General features: G+C 47.5%; 1 protein-coding gene and 1 pseudogene across 2 annotated transcripts in view; both read right to left on the reverse strand.

The window, feature by feature from the left end:
* Positions 1 to 19,805, reverse strand: part of LAMA3 (laminin subunit alpha 3) — a 257,005-nt gene extending 237,200 nt beyond the window's left edge. Inside the window, exon 1 of one of the 2 annotated variants that reach the window (XM_008261146.4) lies at positions 19,036 to 19,805. In XM_008261146.4, coding sequence (XP_008259368.2) covers positions 19,036 to 19,326 — 291 coding nt within the window. In that variant the 5' untranslated portion in view covers positions 19,327 to 19,805. The remainder of the gene's footprint in view (positions 1 to 19,035) is intronic. The other variant, XM_051851337.2, reaches the window with a different exon arrangement.
* On the reverse strand, positions 6,675 to 6,831 carry LOC127492501 (U2 spliceosomal RNA; annotated as a pseudogene).
* Positions 19,806 to 20,092: the final 287 nt, after the last annotated feature.

Consider the following 20,092-nt stretch of genomic DNA (forward strand, 5'->3'; position numbering starts at 1 on the left):
AAGGAAGAAATGAAGAAAGAAAGGAAGGAAGGAAGGAAGAAAGGAAGAAAGAAAAGGAAGGAAGGAAGAAAGGAAGAAATGAAAGAAAGGGAGGAAGGAAGAAAGAAAGGAAGAAAGAAAAGAAAGGAAGGAAGGAAGAAAGAAAGGAAGGAAGAAAGAAAGAGAGAAAGAAAGGAAGGTAGGAAGGAAGGAAGGGAGAAAGAAAGAGAGAAAGAAAGAGAGAGAGAAAGAAAGAGAGAGAGAGAGAGAGAAAGAAAGAGAGAGAGAGAGAAAGAGAGAGAGAGAAAGAAGGGAAGGAAAGAAGGAAGGCAGGCAGAGAAGGAAGAAAGGAGGGAGGCAGAGAAGGAGGAAGGGAGGGAGGGAGGGAAATTCAATCCTGGTATACAACCGAAAGTGTGACTAAATGTTTTCATCTCCTATGCAACTGGCAGTTCTTCCCTGCATGGCGAGCTTTTGTGTAGATGGCTCCCAGTTGACCCCAATGAGGACACTTATGTAACCCAGAAGCTGCACCTTGGGACCGTGTGGCCCATCATTCACAAGGTCAGGGACCACGTGGTTCCTGCTCTTCATTCTGTCATTTCACCCAACACACTGCCTTGGCACACAGTAGAAGCTCAACAAAGGAATAATTCCATCAACAATTTAAAAACAACATTGAGTTACTTCTATAAAATGTACTCTTATAGAGGCTTCATTAACAACTTTTTAAGATAGGACATCTAAATATTTGTTATTAGTATGTATTATTCCCTTCAATGACCTTCAATCATTCCTCTTCAATGTGGAAACAGAGAGGTTAGCTCATTTTCTGCAGATCCACATGTGGGGAGCAATCCGGACTAGACTAAGTTACTCGAATTAGGACTTATTCTATGCATCTGCTCTCCCACAATATGGCGCTGGGAGAGAAGTAAACAGCTTCCGCACAGCTGCCTCCAGTTCAACTAATAAACTGTAGGACTTGCTCCTGATTGGAGGAGAGCAGCGTACTCGGCGTGTGGGCAGCCGAGTTGGGATTGGCGGAGGAGGACTATAAAGGAGGAGAGAGACGGCATGCATCAGGAACATCTATGGGGAACATCTAAGGGAACCCGTGCAGCCCCCGAGAAAGCCGGCCGGCGGTGTGCCGTTCCCCTGCGGAAGTGGGGAAAGCGGCCAGGGGGAACCGCCCTTCCACGGAGGTGGAAGGGATAGTAGCCAACCCGGGAAGAACCAGCAGCAAACCCGGGGAGGGCCGAGCAGACGAAAGAACAGCGCAGGGTCCTGTGTCGTTCCTCCACGAAGAGGGGGAGCGACACCACAGAACTGATAAATGGTGGAATCAGGATTCCTAGAGACAACACAATAATGACCTGGTGACTTTAGTCCCCTTTCTAGCAGCTCCAGCTCTGCTGATTGGACCTCCATGAGTATTCAGTAACCTGTATTGCTACCTGTAATCAGTGTTAAGTGGCAGCCTTTAGAGTTTCAGAGCCATGGTTTGAAGGCCTCTTTCACGTAGAACCATTTCATTGTTTCTGCTTGCTTGGGTGTGAACATCCCTTCAAAACTCATGTTGAAATGCAATTGCCATTTTAACGTTGCTAAGAGGTAGGACCTGGGGCCAGTGCTGTGGCCAGCACTATGGTAGATTAAGCATCTGCCTGCAACACTGGCATCCCATGGGCACAGGCTGGGATCATGGCTGCTCCACTTCTGATCCAGCTACCTGCTGATGGCCTAGGAAAGCAGTAGAAGATGGACCAAATGCTTGGGCCCCTCACCTGCATGAGGGACCAAGAAGAATTTCCTGGCTCCTGGCTTCGGATTAGCCTAGTGAACCAGCACATGGAAGACCTCTCTCTCTCCCTCTCCCTCTCCCTCTCCCTCTCCCTCTCCCTCTCCCTCTCCCTCTCCCTCTCCCTCTCCCTCTCCCTCTCCCTCTCCCTCTCCCTCTCCCTCTCCCTCTCCCTCTCCCTCTCCCTCTCCCTCTCCCTCTCTCTGTAACTCTGCCTCTCAAGTAAATAAATAAATCTTTTTTTTTAATTTATTTGACAGGTAGAGTTACAGATAGTGAGAGAAAGAGACAGAGAGAAAGGTCTTCCTTCCGTTGGTTCACTCCCCAAATGGCTGCCACGGCCGGCACTGCACCAATCCGAAGCCAGGAGCCAGGTGCCTCTTGCTGGTCTCCCATGCAGGTGCAGGGCCTAAGCACTTGGGCCATCCTCCACTGCACTCCCGGGCCACAGCAGAGAGCTGGACTGAAAGAGGAGCAATCGGGACTAGAACCCGCCGCCCAAATGGGATGCCGGCGCAACAGGTGGAAAATTAACCTATTGAGCCATGGCGCCGGCCCCAAATAAATAAATCTTAAACAACAACAAAAAAAGAGGTAGAACCTGTAACAGGTAATTAGGTCTTGAGGCCTCTGCCCTCATGAATGGATTAATGTACTCATTGTCAGTTGGCTTTGTTACTGCAAGAGTAGGTTCCTGATAAGAAACAAGATGATCTCGGCCCCGTTTCTCTGAGTGGTGCATGCTCTCTGGCCCTTCCGCCATGTCACCACAAAGCATGCAGGTGCTCGCCAGATGCCAGCACCAAGCTCTTGGACATCCCAGCCTCCAGAACTGTGAGCCAAGGAAGCTTCTCTTGATTAGAAATGTCCCAGTTCTGTGGTGCTGTCACAGAGCAGCACACAGCAGGCCAGTACGACAGCACGGCTGCCCTGGCCCTTCCGCTGCCCCCAGGAAAGCACTGGCACCATGGAGCAGATGGGGAGGAACACGCACCTGCAGGGTGCAAGGCCTAATTACTAACACGTGGATTTTATTACTTGTGAGCAAGCAACGCTTTGAAAGATGCCACTGAAAAGAAAATAATTGTACAGGGAGGCTGCATCACCAAGTATGCATGTGTCAACATTGCTACTTGGAAGTTTGATTGATATCTAAGTTAAAGGTGAATTCCTAGCAGAGAACTTTGCCTGGGTAATAAAAATGAGTCAACCTTTCAGTTTATTTCTACATGTCATTGGGGGGAAGAAAAAACCTTGACAGTAAAGAATCAATAAAAATAACTTAGCAAATCAATAATGCCATGTTTTTCTAGATTAACTATTTAGGTTATACTTTCTTGTGCCACATAAAATAAGTTCTAACAAAGATGCTACATCTTTAAGTAAATATTTAACAAGAAAAATGTATAACATCTCTAAAAAAACTTACTCTAAAAATTAATAATATATGTAAAAATTAATCATTAGAAAATTTAGCTCAAGTAACTCTGTAATGGCCAGGGTGAGAATTTTCTATTGGAATGTTTTTACTAAAATATTCCTTCTCTTTTCTTTCATTTGTTTGACTTTTGAACTTCTAGTGATTTCCACCACAAATCAACTTAGCTAAAGAATTAAAAAGGATCCAATAATACCCTGGAAAAAATAAGACTATAGGACCAGAAGTAAAAGAATTCAGAAAGATGGCTTCTTCAAATGTGAAAAACTAGTGACAAGCATTGTGGCACAGCAGGCTAAGCCATCCCTCGCAACCTCAGCTTCCCTTTTGGGAGAACTGGTTCAAGTCCTGGCTCCTCTGTTTCCAGAACAGCTTCCTGCTAAGGTGCCTGGGGAGGCAGCAGAAGATGGTCCAAGTGCTTCACCCCTGCCACTCCTGTGAGAGACCAGAATGGAGCTCCTAGCTCAGATATGAAACAATATGGATGACTCAGCAATATACTATTAAGTGACAAGCACAATATGCTTTTCATAAAATTAAGATCAACTAAAATGAAAGGAACTTCTTATAAATAAATATACATGTAATAAAAATGATATAAAAAGGAAAGGAAAGAAATAGTTAATGAAGGCTTCAGGATGATTGTTTCCTCAGATTGTGGGACACAGAGGGAACAGGGGTGGAGGGGACCACATAATAGCACAGACTATTGTTAAGGCTTATTTCTGGGGTTGGTAGCAAGTTCAAAGATGCTCAATCTAATATTTTATATGCAAAATACATGCAGGCCATGCAAGAACCCATGAAAAGGGCATGTGATAAACTGAGGGTTATGACTAACCCATAATCCAACTCTGTAGCTGAGGTCCAATATTGGCTAAATAACCATAAATTGTTTAAAAGCTGGACAGAGGCTGATAGAAACCACAGAAGGGTGTGGGGGATACAGTGAGGACAAGGAGCACTCATACACTGTTGTGTCCAGTTACCCATCCATCTGTGCAACACACCTGTACTGGCCATCTACACTGTACCAGATGCTAATCCAGGCAGAACCAAGAACACCAAGAGATAAACAGACAAGGAACTCACTCGAAATTGTCTCCAGGCTATTTTTAACCCAGTCCCATGGAAAATAAACAATGTAATGGTTCAGGTAGGGGGAGGAGCAGCTGTTTGCCCTAGTGGTTAAGACTCGGGTTAGATCACCTCTGTCCTACATCAAGGTGCCTGGGTTTGATACATGGCTCCAGCCTCTGACTCCGGTCTCCTGCTATGGAATACCCTGGGAGGCAGTAGATGATGGTTCAAGTGATTGGGTCCCTGCCACCTACATGGGAGACCTAAACTGAGTCTTTGGCTTCCCAGTCTCAGCTTCCTGGTTATTACAGGCAATTGAGAAGTGAAACAGTAGGTAGGAGCTCACTCTCTTGCTCTCTCTCTCTCTCACTCTCTCTCTTCATCTTTCTCTCTCTCTGCTTTCGAAATAAACAAGAGTGTGGGAGAGGAAGAAAATACAATGGGAAGGGCTAGAAAGACAGCAGATGGGATTGTCCAAATAAACTACTAAACAGCTCAGTTCCACAGTTGAGATAAGCCGAAGCTTGCCCAGAGGTCCCTAGAGCAACCTACACTTTTTCAGAAAGATAGAAAGAACCTCTCCTAGCTCCCAAGTTTTGATGATTCTCCTTAACCAGAGAGCTTCTCACATATGATACTTTGCAAATCAACTTGCAATGTAAATGTTGTATTATTCTAAGAAACTAGAGGTTGGTTATAGCAATGCTCTCTCACATAACTTTTGTTATACTATTTGAACATTCATTCATTTATGCAATTTATCCTAATTGCCTACACTGTGTACAGATCTCTGTTTGAAGCTGGGGTAAAAACACTCTGAGTTGGATCTGCCCCTACAGAAAGTTAGTGGGAGATAAGAGAAATAACTCAGCCACTACACTTTTTCAAAAGGTGCTGGAATGAAGGTAACACAGCAGTGCGGGAGCCCTTGAGAGGCACACAGCATTTTCTTGCTTAATTTCCACAACACTCAGAGCTCTGTATCAAAATATCCCAAACTTGAAGATGAAGAAGCAGGGCTGGTGCTGTGGCACAGCAGGTTAAGCTGCCACCTACAGCACCAACATCCCGAAAGGACGCCAGTCCTGGCTGTTCCACTTCCAATCCAGCTCCCTATAGATGCACCTTGGGAAGCACAGAAAGATGGCCCAAGTGCCTGGGCCTCTGCATCCATGTGGGAGACCCAGATAAGGCTCCTGGCTCCAGCCTGGCCCAGCCCTGGATGGAAGATATTCACTCTCTCTGTCTCTGTCTCTCTCTCTCTAACTCTTTCAACCAAATAAATGTTTAAAAAAAAAAAAAGATGTTGAAGCAAAGTTTCAAAGAGGTAGAAGTGCCTTGCCTCAAGCCACATGGCCAGTACAGGCCGGGACCAGGAGCTGTGTGTGCGTCAGGTGATGTTACCTAGGGCCCATAACGCTTTCCATCCTGGCCAAGCTGTTCTAGGCACCACATCAAAGAGCCCTGTCTTAGATTTGGATGGAGTGAGGCACTGGAATGGCAATCATCTGACTTGCCAAACACTTGCCATCACCAGATGTGTGGGAAGAGACCCAGCTCTGGCAAGAAGTCCGCCTGGCAGAAGCCCAGATGCAAGCCCAGCGAATCTGGCAAGACAAGCCACACTCATCCATCACCTGCCCCGTTACGTAGCACCAGGTTCAGGGTGCAGCGAACCCCGCTCGGGGCCATCCCTCCCCAGGGCTCTGCGGGCCACGCTCTCTCAAAAGCCCAGTGCTGTCCCAGTACTGTGAACAACATTCTAGACTGTGCCAGTTCCAGACCTGGGGTTGCTCCTTGGCAAAGCCCTTGCTGAGAGCATCCTTCCTCCCGAGAGGCACACAGGCGTGCTTCCTGGTGATTGGACACGCGTTCTTTAAGGTTCCTGAATGTGTGCAGATGGTGGGGTGAGTGGCGACGACACAGTGCACCCAGAGTATTCAGCTGTGCAGCTCCCCCCAGAGGGGTTCAAGGTACCATGAGTGGAGCACTGCACCTCTCTTGTGCTCTCTTCCTGGAGGTGGCGATTTGAGAGGAAAACAAAGCAGAGGACTCAAACTTGCTCCGGGGACGAAAAAGAAAGTTTTTAAGTAGATCAGCAAATATCTGTAGATTCTAGGTGAGGGATCTTTTTAACTAATTTCCAAGGCATGCATTTTGGAGTAGATTAGATGGAAGTTCAAATGTTGGCTTTACCATTAACAGCAGTGGAATATTTATGCAATGCTTTAGTCTTCCTGGAACTCTGCTTTCTTCCTATTAAAAAGGGCTAATCCCATGGGTCTTATGCAGTGGTTGTGAGGGTTAAATGAGATACAATCCAGAACATGCTCCACACCTACCACACCGCCATCAGAACCACTAAGGTGTTTGTCAAAAATGTACACTTGGACTCTGCTCTGGGCTTGCAGAGTCAGCATCTCTGGTGAGATCCAGGAGTCAGAATTTAAAAAAAAAAAAAAAAAAAAAAAAAAAAAAAAAACTGCTAAGAACAGATACCACACTGATCTTAGCCAAAAGGCAGAGAAGCGATAGAACTTTTTTTAAAAGCACCGCACTTAGGGAGCGTTCTGTCCCTGCAATGCGGGAACACCAGGCATTGGAAGCAGCAGTCACAGAGCAACCGCACCTGTGCTGGTGACAATACAAGGAACATCCAGGTGCCACAGTCCGCACCTCATCCTTTAATACTTTCCCAAAATGTTCTACTTTTTATTTCAGAGGCAGAGAGACAGAGAGTTTCCTTCTGTTGTTTCACTCCCTAAATGCTTGCAATAACCAAGCTGCCCAATCTGGGTCTTCCCCCCATTTGGGTCTCCCACATCAGGGGCAGGGACCTACGGTGCTTCCCAGGGTGCACATCTATAGGAGGCTGGAATAGGGAGCAGAGCTGGGACTCAGATGGGAAGCAGACATCCCAGCTGGCATCTTAACCATAAGACCAAATCCCTGCCCCCACAGATACCAACTCTTAATTTTCATGACAAACCTAAAAGGTAGTCACAACCATTGGACCCCTTTATGGACGAGGATAGAAGCACAAAGACATGGGGTAATTTTTGTAAGTGTTGGAGCCAAGATAGGAACCCAGGGAGGGGTGAACCCACAAGGCACGGTAGGGAGGGTAGAGGAGGGGAGGGGAAACAGCTGCTTGGCTGCTGGCATTGCACAGACTTGGGCTTGGCCAGAGAACGTGAGTTCCCTGCTGGGCACCGCCTGCAGGTGAGTCAGAGACACAACCAGGCAAAGGAAGACGCCACTGGGTTTCTCCCTCCCTGGACCACTGAGAGCTGGGTTTGGTCCACACTGATATGCTGCAGTACGTTCACTCTTTCACTCTCCTAGAAATTATTTCACACATTTACCCTGCTCCTCAAACCTCCTTCCTTTTTGACTTCGTCTCATGAATTGCTGCACTGCTCGTCTTCCTGAACCACGAAGCTCCTACATCAGGTCCACGATTTGGAAAAGGCATCTGAGCTCCAAGACCCACCTGCCACACACATTCTGAATCCTGTCCCTCCTCCCTCCTGCCTGCTCAAGGACTTCCCCCCTGCAGTCACACCCCAACGTTCAGGGGTGCACACTCATTCTCTACTGGATCATTCCAAACATGCCAGCTACAACCACCTCCTGCTCTCTCCCCAACTCATTCCATTGATCGTACATTGATGGTACTGCTGTTTCTCCGTCACTCCAAGGCTCCCCCTGCCTCAGGGTCTTTGCACATGCTCATCCTTGTCCTGGGAACATGCTTCTCCCAGACTTAAGTCTGTCAGTGAGATCTGCTGTGACAACCCCAACGAAAGCCAGAGAAAGATACCACAGAACCAAGGGAGCAAGTGGCCAAAGAGAACTGAGGCTCCAAATAACAGGTGCCAAGAGTCACTTAGAAGTCAGCACAATGCTCAGAGAAGGAATGAAGACTTTCTCTGCCCTTAGCATTTCCACCAGAAAGAAAAGGCTGCTAAGACATAGTGAAAGACAGAAAACTCGACCAGTTTCTGAAAGTCATATTAAGTGGCTTTCCTGATGAGGCCTCCCAGCATATTCTGAGACTTGTTCTAGTTCATTATAAACATTCAGAATTCAATGGCTCGTTAAAGATCCATTAAGTGATAAGCTGTCACTTAAGCTCTGTATGCGACATGGTAGACCTCCTGCTCTACCCTAGATCTCCAGGCTTACTCAACTGGCCTAACTGCTGCTTTGTCCCCTTGGACGAGCATCTCCTCATTCCTCCACCTGTCTCTGGTACCCAGCTTTCCACCCTGTTTCTTGTATTCCACATCCTGGAGTTGTGCATATAAGTGACATCGCCCAGTACTCGTCTTTCCATGCCTGGCTGGATCGCTTAGAGCGTTTATGTGCAGGAAAGACACGAGTGGCAAAGATTCTGTGCACGGTGGTTTGCCTAGTTCCTTGATGGGAATGAGAAGGCTTCCTACTTCACACTTGTCCTGTGTGTCTCCAAGCTGCACTCCTGTGAGTAAAATCACTGTCTGCAGTGCCAGCATCACATACAGGCACTGTTCCAAGCCTCAGCAGCTCTACTTCCAATCCAGCTCCTTGCTAATGCACCTGGGAAAACAGTGGAAGATGACCCAAGTGCTTGGGCCTATGCACCCATATCTGAGACCTGGAAGAAGCTCCTGGCTCCTGGCTTTGGCCTGGCCAGTCCTGGCTATTGAGGCCACTTGGGGAGTGAACCAGTGGATGGAAGACCCTCCTCCATCTCTCTTTCTCTCTGCCTTTGCCTCTCCCTCTCTGTGTGGCTCTGACTTTCAAATGAATAAATAAATCTTATATTTTTAAAAAAGATAAGCTTATTTGTCGCAAAAACCCTTGAAATCCATGTGTAGTTTTTTCACAACACATGTTTTCCACAAACTCTTGGGATACCCCTCATGAATACTATGATTGCTTGACCTTTCCTTTGTCGACAGACCCTGGGGTATTTTCTGTATCTTGGTTCTTGTGAATAATGCTTCAATGCACATAAGAACTGATGGTAATGGTGTTTCCCTACTGATTTTTCCCATGTTAAAATGCTGTATACAGAGTTGCAGTATGGAGTGTTAAGCTGCCGCCTTTGACACTAGAGTCCCATATCAGAGTGTTGTTTGAGTTCTGGTTACTCCACTTCTGATCTAGCTCCAGGCTGATGCACATGCGCAAGCAGCACTGGCCCTAGACCTTGGGCCACTGCCATCCACGTGGGAGACCCACATGGAGTTCCTGGCTCCTGGCCTTGCCCTGGCCTAGGCCTGTTTCAGCCATGGAAAGTGACCCAGTGGACTGAAGATCTCTATCTTCCTCTTTGTCTCACTCTTTCTCCCACATCACCACTCACCCACTCTCTGTCACTCTGCCTTTCAAATAAACAAACAATATCTTTTTTATAGATGCTGGATGAGGGCTAAGGGCAGTGGAGCAGTGCCGACTTGGGGTGGGGTAACAGAATGTCCAGAACACTTTCGAAGGCTGGCACTAGCCTAACATCTCCTGGAATCAACTCTGTCCATCATATCACACACCCAGTGGGACTAGAAAGCACGCGGACCACACTCCCGTGAGTCCTGCACAGAGGCAATGCTTGCGTCATGCTGGCCTGCCATGCTCTTCGTACATAAGGATGACTCTAACGTCCCTGACCACCGAACACGTGTCCAGCCTCAAGCTCTCCTCATCCCGTTTAGGAAATGCATTTTGAGCTATTTGATTGCAAAGCCTCACTAAGATCCAGGCCGCATCCTCCTCCTCTGCTTTCTCATACAAAGACTACACTGACATGCTGAAGGGTCAGTACAGCCTGCAGGCTAAGAGAATGGAAGCTAATGTTATAGTATTCATTTCCTAGGCTGCCATTCAACGTGGCACAAGGGCTCACTGAGGACAACAGAGGGTTCCTGCCTCACCTTTCTGAAGGCCAAAAATCTGAAATCAAGAGGACAGGAGGGCCATGCTCCTCTGACACCTGTCAGGGAAGGACCCTTCTTTGCTTCCTCCAGCTCCTGACAGCTCAGGCCCAGGCATTGGACTTGGTCACTGCATCAGGCACCTCCACTTTGAAATTGAACACATCAAGGCCGCCGCTGTGGCATAGCAGGTTAAGCTGTCATCTGTAGCACTACCATCCCATGTGGGCACTGGTTTGAATCCCAGCTGCTCCATTTCTGATGTAGCTCCCTGCTAACGCACCTGGGAAAGCAGTGGAAGATGGCTCAAGTGCTTGGGCCCCTGTACCTGCACCCAGAAGATGCTCCTGGCTTCAGATTGACCCAGCTGCTGCTGTTGCAGCCACTTGGGGAGTGAACCAGCAAATGGAAGATCTCTATATCTCTGTCTCTCTGTAATTCTGCCTTTCAAATAAGTGAATAAATGTTTTTTTAACAATTTATTTATTTATTTATTTGAAAGGCAGAGTTATAGAGAGGCAGAGACAGAGAGACAGAGAGAGACAGAGAGACAGAGAAAGACAGAGATCTTCCATCCACTGGCTCATTCTCCAAGTGGCTGCAGTGGCAGGAGCTGTGCCAATCTGAAGCCAGAAGCCAGAAGCTTCCTCCAAGGTCTCCCATGTGGGTGCAGGGGCCCAAAGAATTGGGCCATCTTCTACTGCTTTCCCAGGCCATCGCAGAGAGCTGGATTAAAAGTGGGGCAGCCAGGAGTCAAGCCCATATGGGGTGCTGGGACTGCAGGCGGCAGCTTTACCTTCTACGCCAGAGCACTGGCCCCCCAAATTTTTTTTAAAAAAAGAAATCGAATACAAGAGGGAAGAGGGTCAGCTCTGTCTTCCAAAAGACAGTTTGCTGAAATTCACAGTTTGCTTTTTGGTTTTTTGTTTTGTTTTGCGGTTTTGTTTGTTTGTTTGTTTTTTACTACAGCACTTCCATCAGGGTTTTGCTCTGGCAAAACTGGTGCTGCCCCTTGAACATTTCTTCACCGAGCATCCGAAGCATTTCAGACAAGTTGCCACAAGGGAGACAGACAAGAGCAGGAGTCTCAGCCACACCCTCAGCAAGCGTGTGATCTAATAAGGAGACAGGCAGGAGAATGACTGGCTCCAAGGCAATGAGTGGAATTAGCAAGGTGGAGCAGGGTTTAGCAGGGACCCTGAGGAAGGAGCAGTCAGCTTGGCAGTGGCAGCACGGAGCAGTAGTAAAGAGCGTGAACTCAGCAGCCAGAGTTGCCGAGTTCGGGTCCTGGCTTCACCACATACTAGCTGTGCGATCTCAGACACATCACTAAACCTCTCTGTGTTTCCACTGCCTCGTTGTGAAATGAGCATGCTAAGGGCACCTCCCTCATAAGTTCATAAATTGCTGTGATGATTAAGGAGTCAATGGGGATATGGCACTTTGGGACAGAACCGGGCATCAGTAAGAGCTACATATAAGTGTGTGCTCAACCCCTCCCCTGTGTTATTAGGAGATAGGAGATCCCTGGTTCCAGGCTGTGCTCTCTTCTCACCATCCTGCCCTTTCCTGGGTACCACTTCAATACAAAGAATGTGCCATACAAGGTACAACATAAAAGTAATAGAGAAATAGCTTCTTAAAGAGGTGCATAAATAATCACTTAAAACCCATGTTACTCTCTTGCTAATATTTATTAATTCCACTTGTATTTTCTGCTCATTTAGAGCAGGAAAATCACTGTGGGAATACAATGTGCTTGTAACATTGGGAAACTGGCAGGGCACATGGCACGCAAGCTGGCTTTCTCCAGGGCAGTTTCCAGCCTGTTGGTAGGATGGATCCAATCAGCATGCTGGTAGCTCTTTTTGGCAAAGCAGATGAAGGGTCCCAGCCTCTGAGCAAATGCATCGTGGCCCACACTGGATTTTAGTTCCACTCCCCGCTGCCTTGTCCGGGAGCCCAGGTATACTGCACACCCGTAGGCAGCTCCATTGACTGGGACCACAGAGGTCCCAGTCATCTTAATAAGTCCTTTCCTTCCCAGGCAAACATCTGTAGAATGATATGCAAGAGTTAGTGCAGGTTTCTAAAGGCCTTCATGACAACAAGAAACAGATAACTGCATAGACACATACCAGGGTACTTTAAAAATAAATGTGGGGCCAGTGCTGCGGCATAGCAGGTGAAGCCACCACCTGCAGTGCCAGCATTCCATATGGGCACCGGCTCCAGTCCTGGCTACTCCACTTCTGATCCAGCTCTCTGCTATGGCCTGGGAGAGCAGTGGAAGATGGCCCATTTCTTTGGGCCCCTGCATCCACGTGGGAGACCTGGAGGAGGCTCCTGGCTCCTAGCTTCGGATCAGCCCAGCTCCAGTAGTTGCAGCCATCTGGGGAGTGAAAAAGAGCATGGAAGACATCTCTCTCTCTCTCTTTCTCTATTTTTCTCTCTCTCTCCCTCTCTCTCTCTCTCCCCCCCGCCTCTGGATCTCTAACTCTGCCTTTCAGGTAACTAAATAAATTTTTAAAAAACATAAATGTAAAAATGGATTCAAAAGATAAGTTTATTTTGATGGAAAATCCATAGTTTTTTTTATAATGCATATTTTCCCTGAGCTTTTAGAAATGTTCTCATATAGAAGTTGAATACTGCATTTTGGGTTTGTAACTTCTCTTTTTTCCATATGTGATTTAAAAGGCAAATGTGTAAAAAATTTTAAGTTTATGTTAATGGACAACAACATATAAAGATACAATTTGTAGCAATAACATAAAGAGTAGAGACAGAGCTGTATAGATGAAGAATTTTGGATGCTACTGAAGCTGTGTTGGTATCAACCCAAACTGAAATGTTATAAATTCAGGATGCTAATTGTAACCCCCAAAGTAACCATGAAGAAAGAACTTCAAATTACACACAAAATGAAGTAAGGAGGGAATCAAAATGCTGCACTGCAAAAATCAATGAAACACAAAAGTAGGCAACAATAGAAGAATTAAGTAACCAAAAAGGAAAAAGACATAGAAAACCAATCACAAATGACAGGAGTACTTCCTTATTAGCAGTCACTTTCTAGAAATCGCCAATTAAAGGGCAGAGATTGATACAATGATTGTTTTTAAAGATCTAAGTATACACTGTTTACAATGGACCGATTTTATATCCACAGACACAAGTAGGTTGAAAGTTAGGATAGCAAAGGACACTCCAGGGATATTGTAACCAAGAGAACTAGGGTGTAGCACACAAACTACAAGAGAAAAAGATAAAGATTGCATATTGATTAAAGGGTCAATGCATCAAGAAGATAGAACAATTATAAACATATCTGCACCAAACAACAACTGTATCTGGTTTAGCTACAGTCTCCTTACAAGTGAGGGGACAGAATTAGTGACAACCTTCGGTCCCTGTTGTTCCTGTATTTCCTTCATTTAGACTGAGGATTCAGACTTCCAATGACAGCAGCAATTCACAGCATGAAACAGATCTTTTAATTCAAGGATTGGACATTGGCAGCTCCAACTGTTCCCAAGCAATCCTAAAGATCCATAAGCTCCAGTAACCTGTGACTTGCTATGGAATAAATGCAAATTACTGCAAGTCTGCTGTGTGGAACCTGTTTCTTAACTGGTCAGAGACTTTGGGTCTCCACAGGAAAACCTTTATGTCTATGTTCTCCAAATGTTTGGTACTTAAGCTTTCATTGCTGAACTTTGGCTAATACCCACAAATGAGGAACGGATGATTTTTCTAAATAATTTTTTGCAAAACAATCACTTACTTGACTATAGTCATTTGTCTAAAGTCATAAAATAATTTTATCATTATTAATTGTTACAAATATGTCCATGGATATAATAAATGTTTTAGATTTCCCACTCAAGATTTCCACACCAGTTTCAAAAAGAAAAAGGCTCTCGGATGTTAACAGAGGATTTTCTTTCACAACAGTTCTGTAACAGCCTTAAATACAGTTGCATTTCCTGTTTACGGCCATGAGTCCAAGTTATACAAACACAAGGCTAAGACTCTTTTGTGGCTTAGACCACTCTCACTCTTAGCCATAGCTTGTGTGTATGTGTGTGCATTTCTCTATAGATGTTATTCAGATCAACTACACAGCACCATACAGAAATGCAAGTGTAATGAATGAATGTCTACAAAATATGTTGAACTGTAACTGTACAAAATTTACAAGATTACAGGTTTGGCAAGTGTGTACATTCCACCCCATATGAGTATATGCTTACAGTACTATAGCTGAAGCTAAACCAACATGACCTTGCATTTCCCTTCTATCATCACCTCTGGAGTCTGAATGCATAGTAATATCCTTAGATTCCATAGGCAAATAAACACTTAAAATTAAGGCACAAAGTGTGACATATTTCAGTTTTCATTACTTTTCAACACAATGAATCGGTGTATTTTGCACATTATCCTTTGTAGTCACTTCTTACAGCCTAACTGTATCTTCACTCCACTGCCCCTCCATTCACATTTTCTGAGCACACACCACCACCCCCCCCCGTTTGAGGCTCTGTGCTAAGTCAGTGGGGACAGCACAGTGACCACTCAGGATCCCTGTGTCACAGAACCCTTATACACCAAAAATGCAGCATCTGATTACCATTCAGTGTGCAACATCTTTCCAAATGAATTTTAAGGCCAGAGAAACTATGGTGAAGTTTTCCACACAACCAAGTTCAGACTTTTAAAATATCCTGCCTTTTGACCCAAGTTACCATTCAAGGAGCAGCATTGTTCTTAGAGATTTTCTAGCTAAAAAAAAAAAAAAAAAAAAAAGCAGGTTTTATTCTATGATCTTTATTCTTTTTTCTTTTATTTTTTTTCCAAAATCCTTTTGATCTGAAATTCTTTTGTTTATTTTTATTAATATAGAGAGAACAGATTTCGTGTATTTCATAAGAACAGCTCTAAGAAGATAATCATATTTCTCTCCCTTCCTCCCCTTCTCTAAATCCTGGCTGTTTGCCAGAGTTTGTTTTTAGAAAGTTCAGAGAGATGGAACAATTTTTCTAACTCTTCTCCAGTTTCCATCTCGAGCTGTACATGAGCAGATTCAAGGCAGGCATCACCCAGACGCAGCTGCCGGGTTAATCAGGATCACCCTTCCCTTCTCGCACCTGTCTCCCACCACCACTCTGTCTTCTGAAAGGCAGCGGGCAGAGCCCTGACCTCTGGGACTCAGCGTGTCCTTCCTGCCCCGGCATGCTGCTCTGGAGTCAGCAACTGGTGTGCCTTCCAAGCCCTCCGTTGCAGAAGCAGATACCATGCGTCAGCAGGGTTTTACTTTCAGGTGTAACACCAGCCAGTGTTCTCCCTCTGCAGGCTACACTCTGGCCTGCAGACACAGTTGGCTGGGTGACCTCAGAAAGCCACTTCCTACTCCGTCTAGGTCTGTGAGCCCCTGGGTCTGTGAGCCTCTGTTGAATGCCCTTAACTAGAAACCCAATCTGAACAGGAAATAAGGACTTTTGTGGGTCCCCAGAACAGCTTGTCAACCTATGAACAATAAGTAAGAACACCAGCCAGGGAGAAAGGTGTCAGCCCCCCAGGAAAATCCGGGGCAGAAGACATGGCTGAGACTCTCAGACCCTTCCTGGCATCCACTCTACCCACTATTAGGACAGTTCTCTCCAAAGCCGGGTGTGACAGCCACCCAGAGAGACACAAAAGCAAATACTATGTGTTCTGTTTACCCTTATTTTACTTAAAAATGAGTAAGTCCAGGGGCGGACACTATGGTATAGCAGGTTAAGCCTCTGTCTGCAACACGGGCATCCTTTATGGGCACCAGTTCAAGACCCTGCTGCTCCTCTTCCAATCCAGCTCCCTGCTAATGCGCCTGGGAAAGCAGCAGCAGATGACCCACATGCTTGGGTCCCTGTACCCATGTGGGAGACCGAGAAGAAGCTCCTGGCTCCCACTTAGCCCAGCCCCAGCCATTGCAGCCATCTGGGGAGTGACCCAGCAGATAGGAAGATCTTTCCTCTTCCTCCTCCCTCTCCCCTTTCTGTAACCCTGCCTTTCAAATAAAAAATAAATCTTTAAAAAAATGAACAAGCCCAGTGCAATCATATATCACTTAATGATGAGAATACAGTCTGAGAAATGCATACATTGTGCAAAATCAGAGTGTTCTTGAGCAAATTCATAAAGCCACAGCATCACTGGGTGACCGCTAATGGGACCTCCAACATACATGAGGCCTGCTGCTGACAGACCCATCATGCTACATGTGACTGTATTTAACATACAGAGTGACGTAGGGGCCTTCACCTAGTCCCCAAGTCACCTGTGATCCTGAACTCCTGTCCAAGGGAGAATGAGGGATGCCACTGGGCTCTCATCTGGCCATGACACATCACAACTTACATGTGTCTGGTTAAGGGGACATATGGATTTTGCTCTAAATAGCAGGAGAGTTACAGAGCCTGCACTGAAATAGGGAGTGACCAAGAAATCCTTTTGATTACCCAGGGCTCACTGGTTACATCATAGTAAAATACTTAAAAGGCTTTTTAAACTTAAAGATGTGCTTCATGGTGGCTATTTTTTTTTTTTTTCACAAAAAATCCAAATTTGCTGACTTTGGTTGGGATGAAAAGTGGCTGCCAGTAATACACTTCCTGATAGATATTTACAGAACAATACAGCACTTACTCTGCGCCATAAAAATGCAGGGATTGTTTTACCAATGTGTGAAAAAGTCAATACTGGTCTAAGGAAATGCATGCTTTGGAAAGAGATTTTTGGAAAATAGATGTTTGGAACTATTGCCATGTTTTCAGCAACAAAACATGGAAATGTGTAACTCCAAAACCATTCACAGTTGCATTCTCCAAAACCATGAAATAATTTTCTAATGTATTCTAATATTTCCCAATAGGAAACTTGCAGTGACTTTTGAATATGTTATTCAAAACTTTAACACACAACACCTTCCTTGTAGAAAAGACTGAATACCACTTGCAAAGGGAACAACTACCAGGCAGGTTTCTACTTAACAAAGTTTTCAGAGTAACCGAAGGAGGGGGCCGAACTCTGAGCGCCGTGATTCGGTGATGGGACGAAGCCTGTGTGGTCACAGCATCTGTCACTTAGTTTAATACTCTACTGTCACCATCTGGAAACATTTAATTTTTTTTTTTTAACAAGGGCTCCGCATTTTGTTTTTTGCACACAACTCCATAAAATTATGTAGCTGGTTCTGCCATTCAGCAGACAATACAGTTCATACATCTGAATCTACAATTTTTTAGGTATATAGGTATTTTCTGTTATGACAGCCACTAAAATCAAGGATTACTATAAAATGAACTTTGATGATTATATAAGGGGTGGGCATTTAGCGAGCAGTGAAGGTGGCCACTACAAAGCCTGCATCCATCATTGGAATACCTGAGTTCTCTATCTGGTTCTGCTCCCTGCTAATGCACACCCCGACAGGCAGCAGTTCACATTCAAGTACTGCGGCTCCTGCCACTCACGTGGGAAACCCAGACTGAGTTCCTACTCCTCGGTCTGGCCTGCACAGCCCCAGTTGTTCCAAAAGACTGAAGTGGATAGGACATCTCTCTCTCAATCTCTCTCTCTCTCTCTCTCTCTCCCTCCCTCCCTCCCTCTCGTCAAATTTTAAAAGATGTTCTTAATCATACGTGCTAATGTAAATTTGTTAAAAATAATGATATTCATGATTACATTTTTATATTTAAAATAGTTACACACAATCACAAGAAAAGCCAGAGAAAGCAAAAATTATTTGGGGACCGCTTAAGAAAGGTAAACGTATTTTCCTCATCGTCATTTTCTTTTTCATTTCTCCTTGAACGTTTTATAATCTACACGATATATTTAACACGGTAAGACATGCAAATAGCTGATGAAGACATAAGAATGCGAATACACGCCCAGCTGGTCCTGCACGGAAGCGCGCGGTGGAAGCAGGCTCTGAAACACCCAGGCTCCAAACGACTCCCTCTTTTTGGAACAGGTCCAGTCATCCGCAAAGCTCCCCGGGAGCGCGAGGGGAAGGGTTGGGTTAGCGGACTTGGGGTCAGGCCTGGGTTCAGAAGCCGCCACCCCACCTGATGGTACAGGTCCGACTCTAGGCCGCCTCCCTGAACTTCGTCCCAGCGCACAGCCCGGAACGTATCGGCTGAGGGCAAAGCGCCACCGTGCCTACCAGGCGCGCGCGGCGCGCACTGCCATTTCTCCCTCTGCCCACGGCGGCTGGCCGTGACACTTCAGGCAGCAGGGGCGAAATGAGTCTTCCCGTGACATCAGAGTGATGCCGCTGATGGAACCCCAAAGTTGTCTCGTGAAATACACCTCGGGCGACACCCGCCGCCAACTTTTCCGAGTAAAGTGGGAAGCTGAAGAGCCTGGCCCGAGGCGCACAGGTGAAGCCCAGGAGCGGCCTCGAGGCGCGGCCGGCGCGGCCCAGGTGAGCTGGCGGGACGCGCCCACAGCGGCCGGCATCCCGAGCGCGCGGCTGCGGACTTTCTGCTCTGCGTGCCAGAACCCGACCGCAGCAACCTTCGCTCACCTGGAGCGCGCCGCCCGCACGCCTCGGGCGGCTGTTCCCGGGCACTGCTCGCACAGGGTCGCTCCCGGGGTCCCCCGGCAGTGCGCAGGGCGGAGGACAGTCCTTCCCGGCGGCCCGGAGTCACCAGCACGCGTGGGGGAAAGGGTCCAGTCCCCAGACCCCGATGGACTGGCCTGCGGGCAGGAACCGTTCCCCGCACCCCCTACCCCAGCCCTGCTCTCTCTCTCTCTGGAGACCTTACCTGGATGGTGTGGCCGCTGCCTGAGGCGGGAGGGCCCCCCACCAACTTGCAGTAGAGCTCGGGTTGGGGCCGCCCGCTGTCCCCGGGCCCGCGCTCCCCGCAGGTGGCCGTGGCCCAAATCCTCGCCGCCTCCGCCAGGTTGAAGTAGGGCGGATCCAGGCTGAGCCGAGCTCCGGCCCCGGGGTCCCAAGCGGCAGCACTCCAGGCGGGCAGCACCCTCAGCAGCAGCAGTAGAAGCAGCAGCTGAACGCGCGGCAGTGCCCAGCCCCACGCGCGCGCGCCCGCTGCCATCCCGCAGCGCAGGATCCCGCCGCCGAGCAACCCGCAGAGGGGCTCCCAGACACTGCGGTTCCAGCGGGCGCCGCTCACCGCCCGCGTCTCGCCGAGCCTGCAGCGCCAGGGGCAAGCGCAGCCTCCGGTGTGGGCGGTGCCGGAGCCGCACCCCGCGTGAAGCCCGCCACGTGGGGGCGGCTTCTCTGGCTCTGGAGCCTGCAGCGGCCCGGGCCGCGCCACCGGGCGGATCAGGAACTGACAGCGCCCGGCCTCGGGCCAGCCAGCGCGGTCTCTGCGGGCGCGCGGGTACCGCGAGAGGCGTTCCCGGGCTCCCACCCAGCGGCGCGGCTGCAGCGGAGTCAGGACCAACCGGCCTTCCCAGGGCCAAGGGCGGAAATCACACTGTCCTCCTCTCCGGAGAACCACGAGCTCAGACCGGAGCCAGAAAAACAACAACAAAAACCAAAAACCAAACCAAACCAAACAAACAAAAAAAACCCACACACATACAGCTCCTTACGGAGACTTGCGGTAACTCTGAGTGAGATTAGCATAGGAAACTGCCACTTCCCTCAGAACTTTCTGTGGTTTTCCGGACAAGTATTGATCCGTCCTTTTTGCAAACCTGTGCGCCTACACCTTCGGGACTGGAGCCAGCGCCGAGCCGCCGCGGATGGAAGGAGCTCCCCGAGGGCGTGGCGGGGCGCACACATGAAGTCCACAGCGCACAGTGCAAGGCGTGGATTGCGCTGCAGGAAAGCCTTCACACGCCCAACCTGCTGCA

Source organism: Oryctolagus cuniculus, chromosome 10 (genome assembly GCF_964237555.1).
Source record: "Oryctolagus cuniculus chromosome 10, mOryCun1.1, whole genome shotgun sequence".
NCBI classification, from domain to species: domain Eukaryota; kingdom Metazoa; phylum Chordata; class Mammalia; order Lagomorpha; family Leporidae; genus Oryctolagus; species Oryctolagus cuniculus.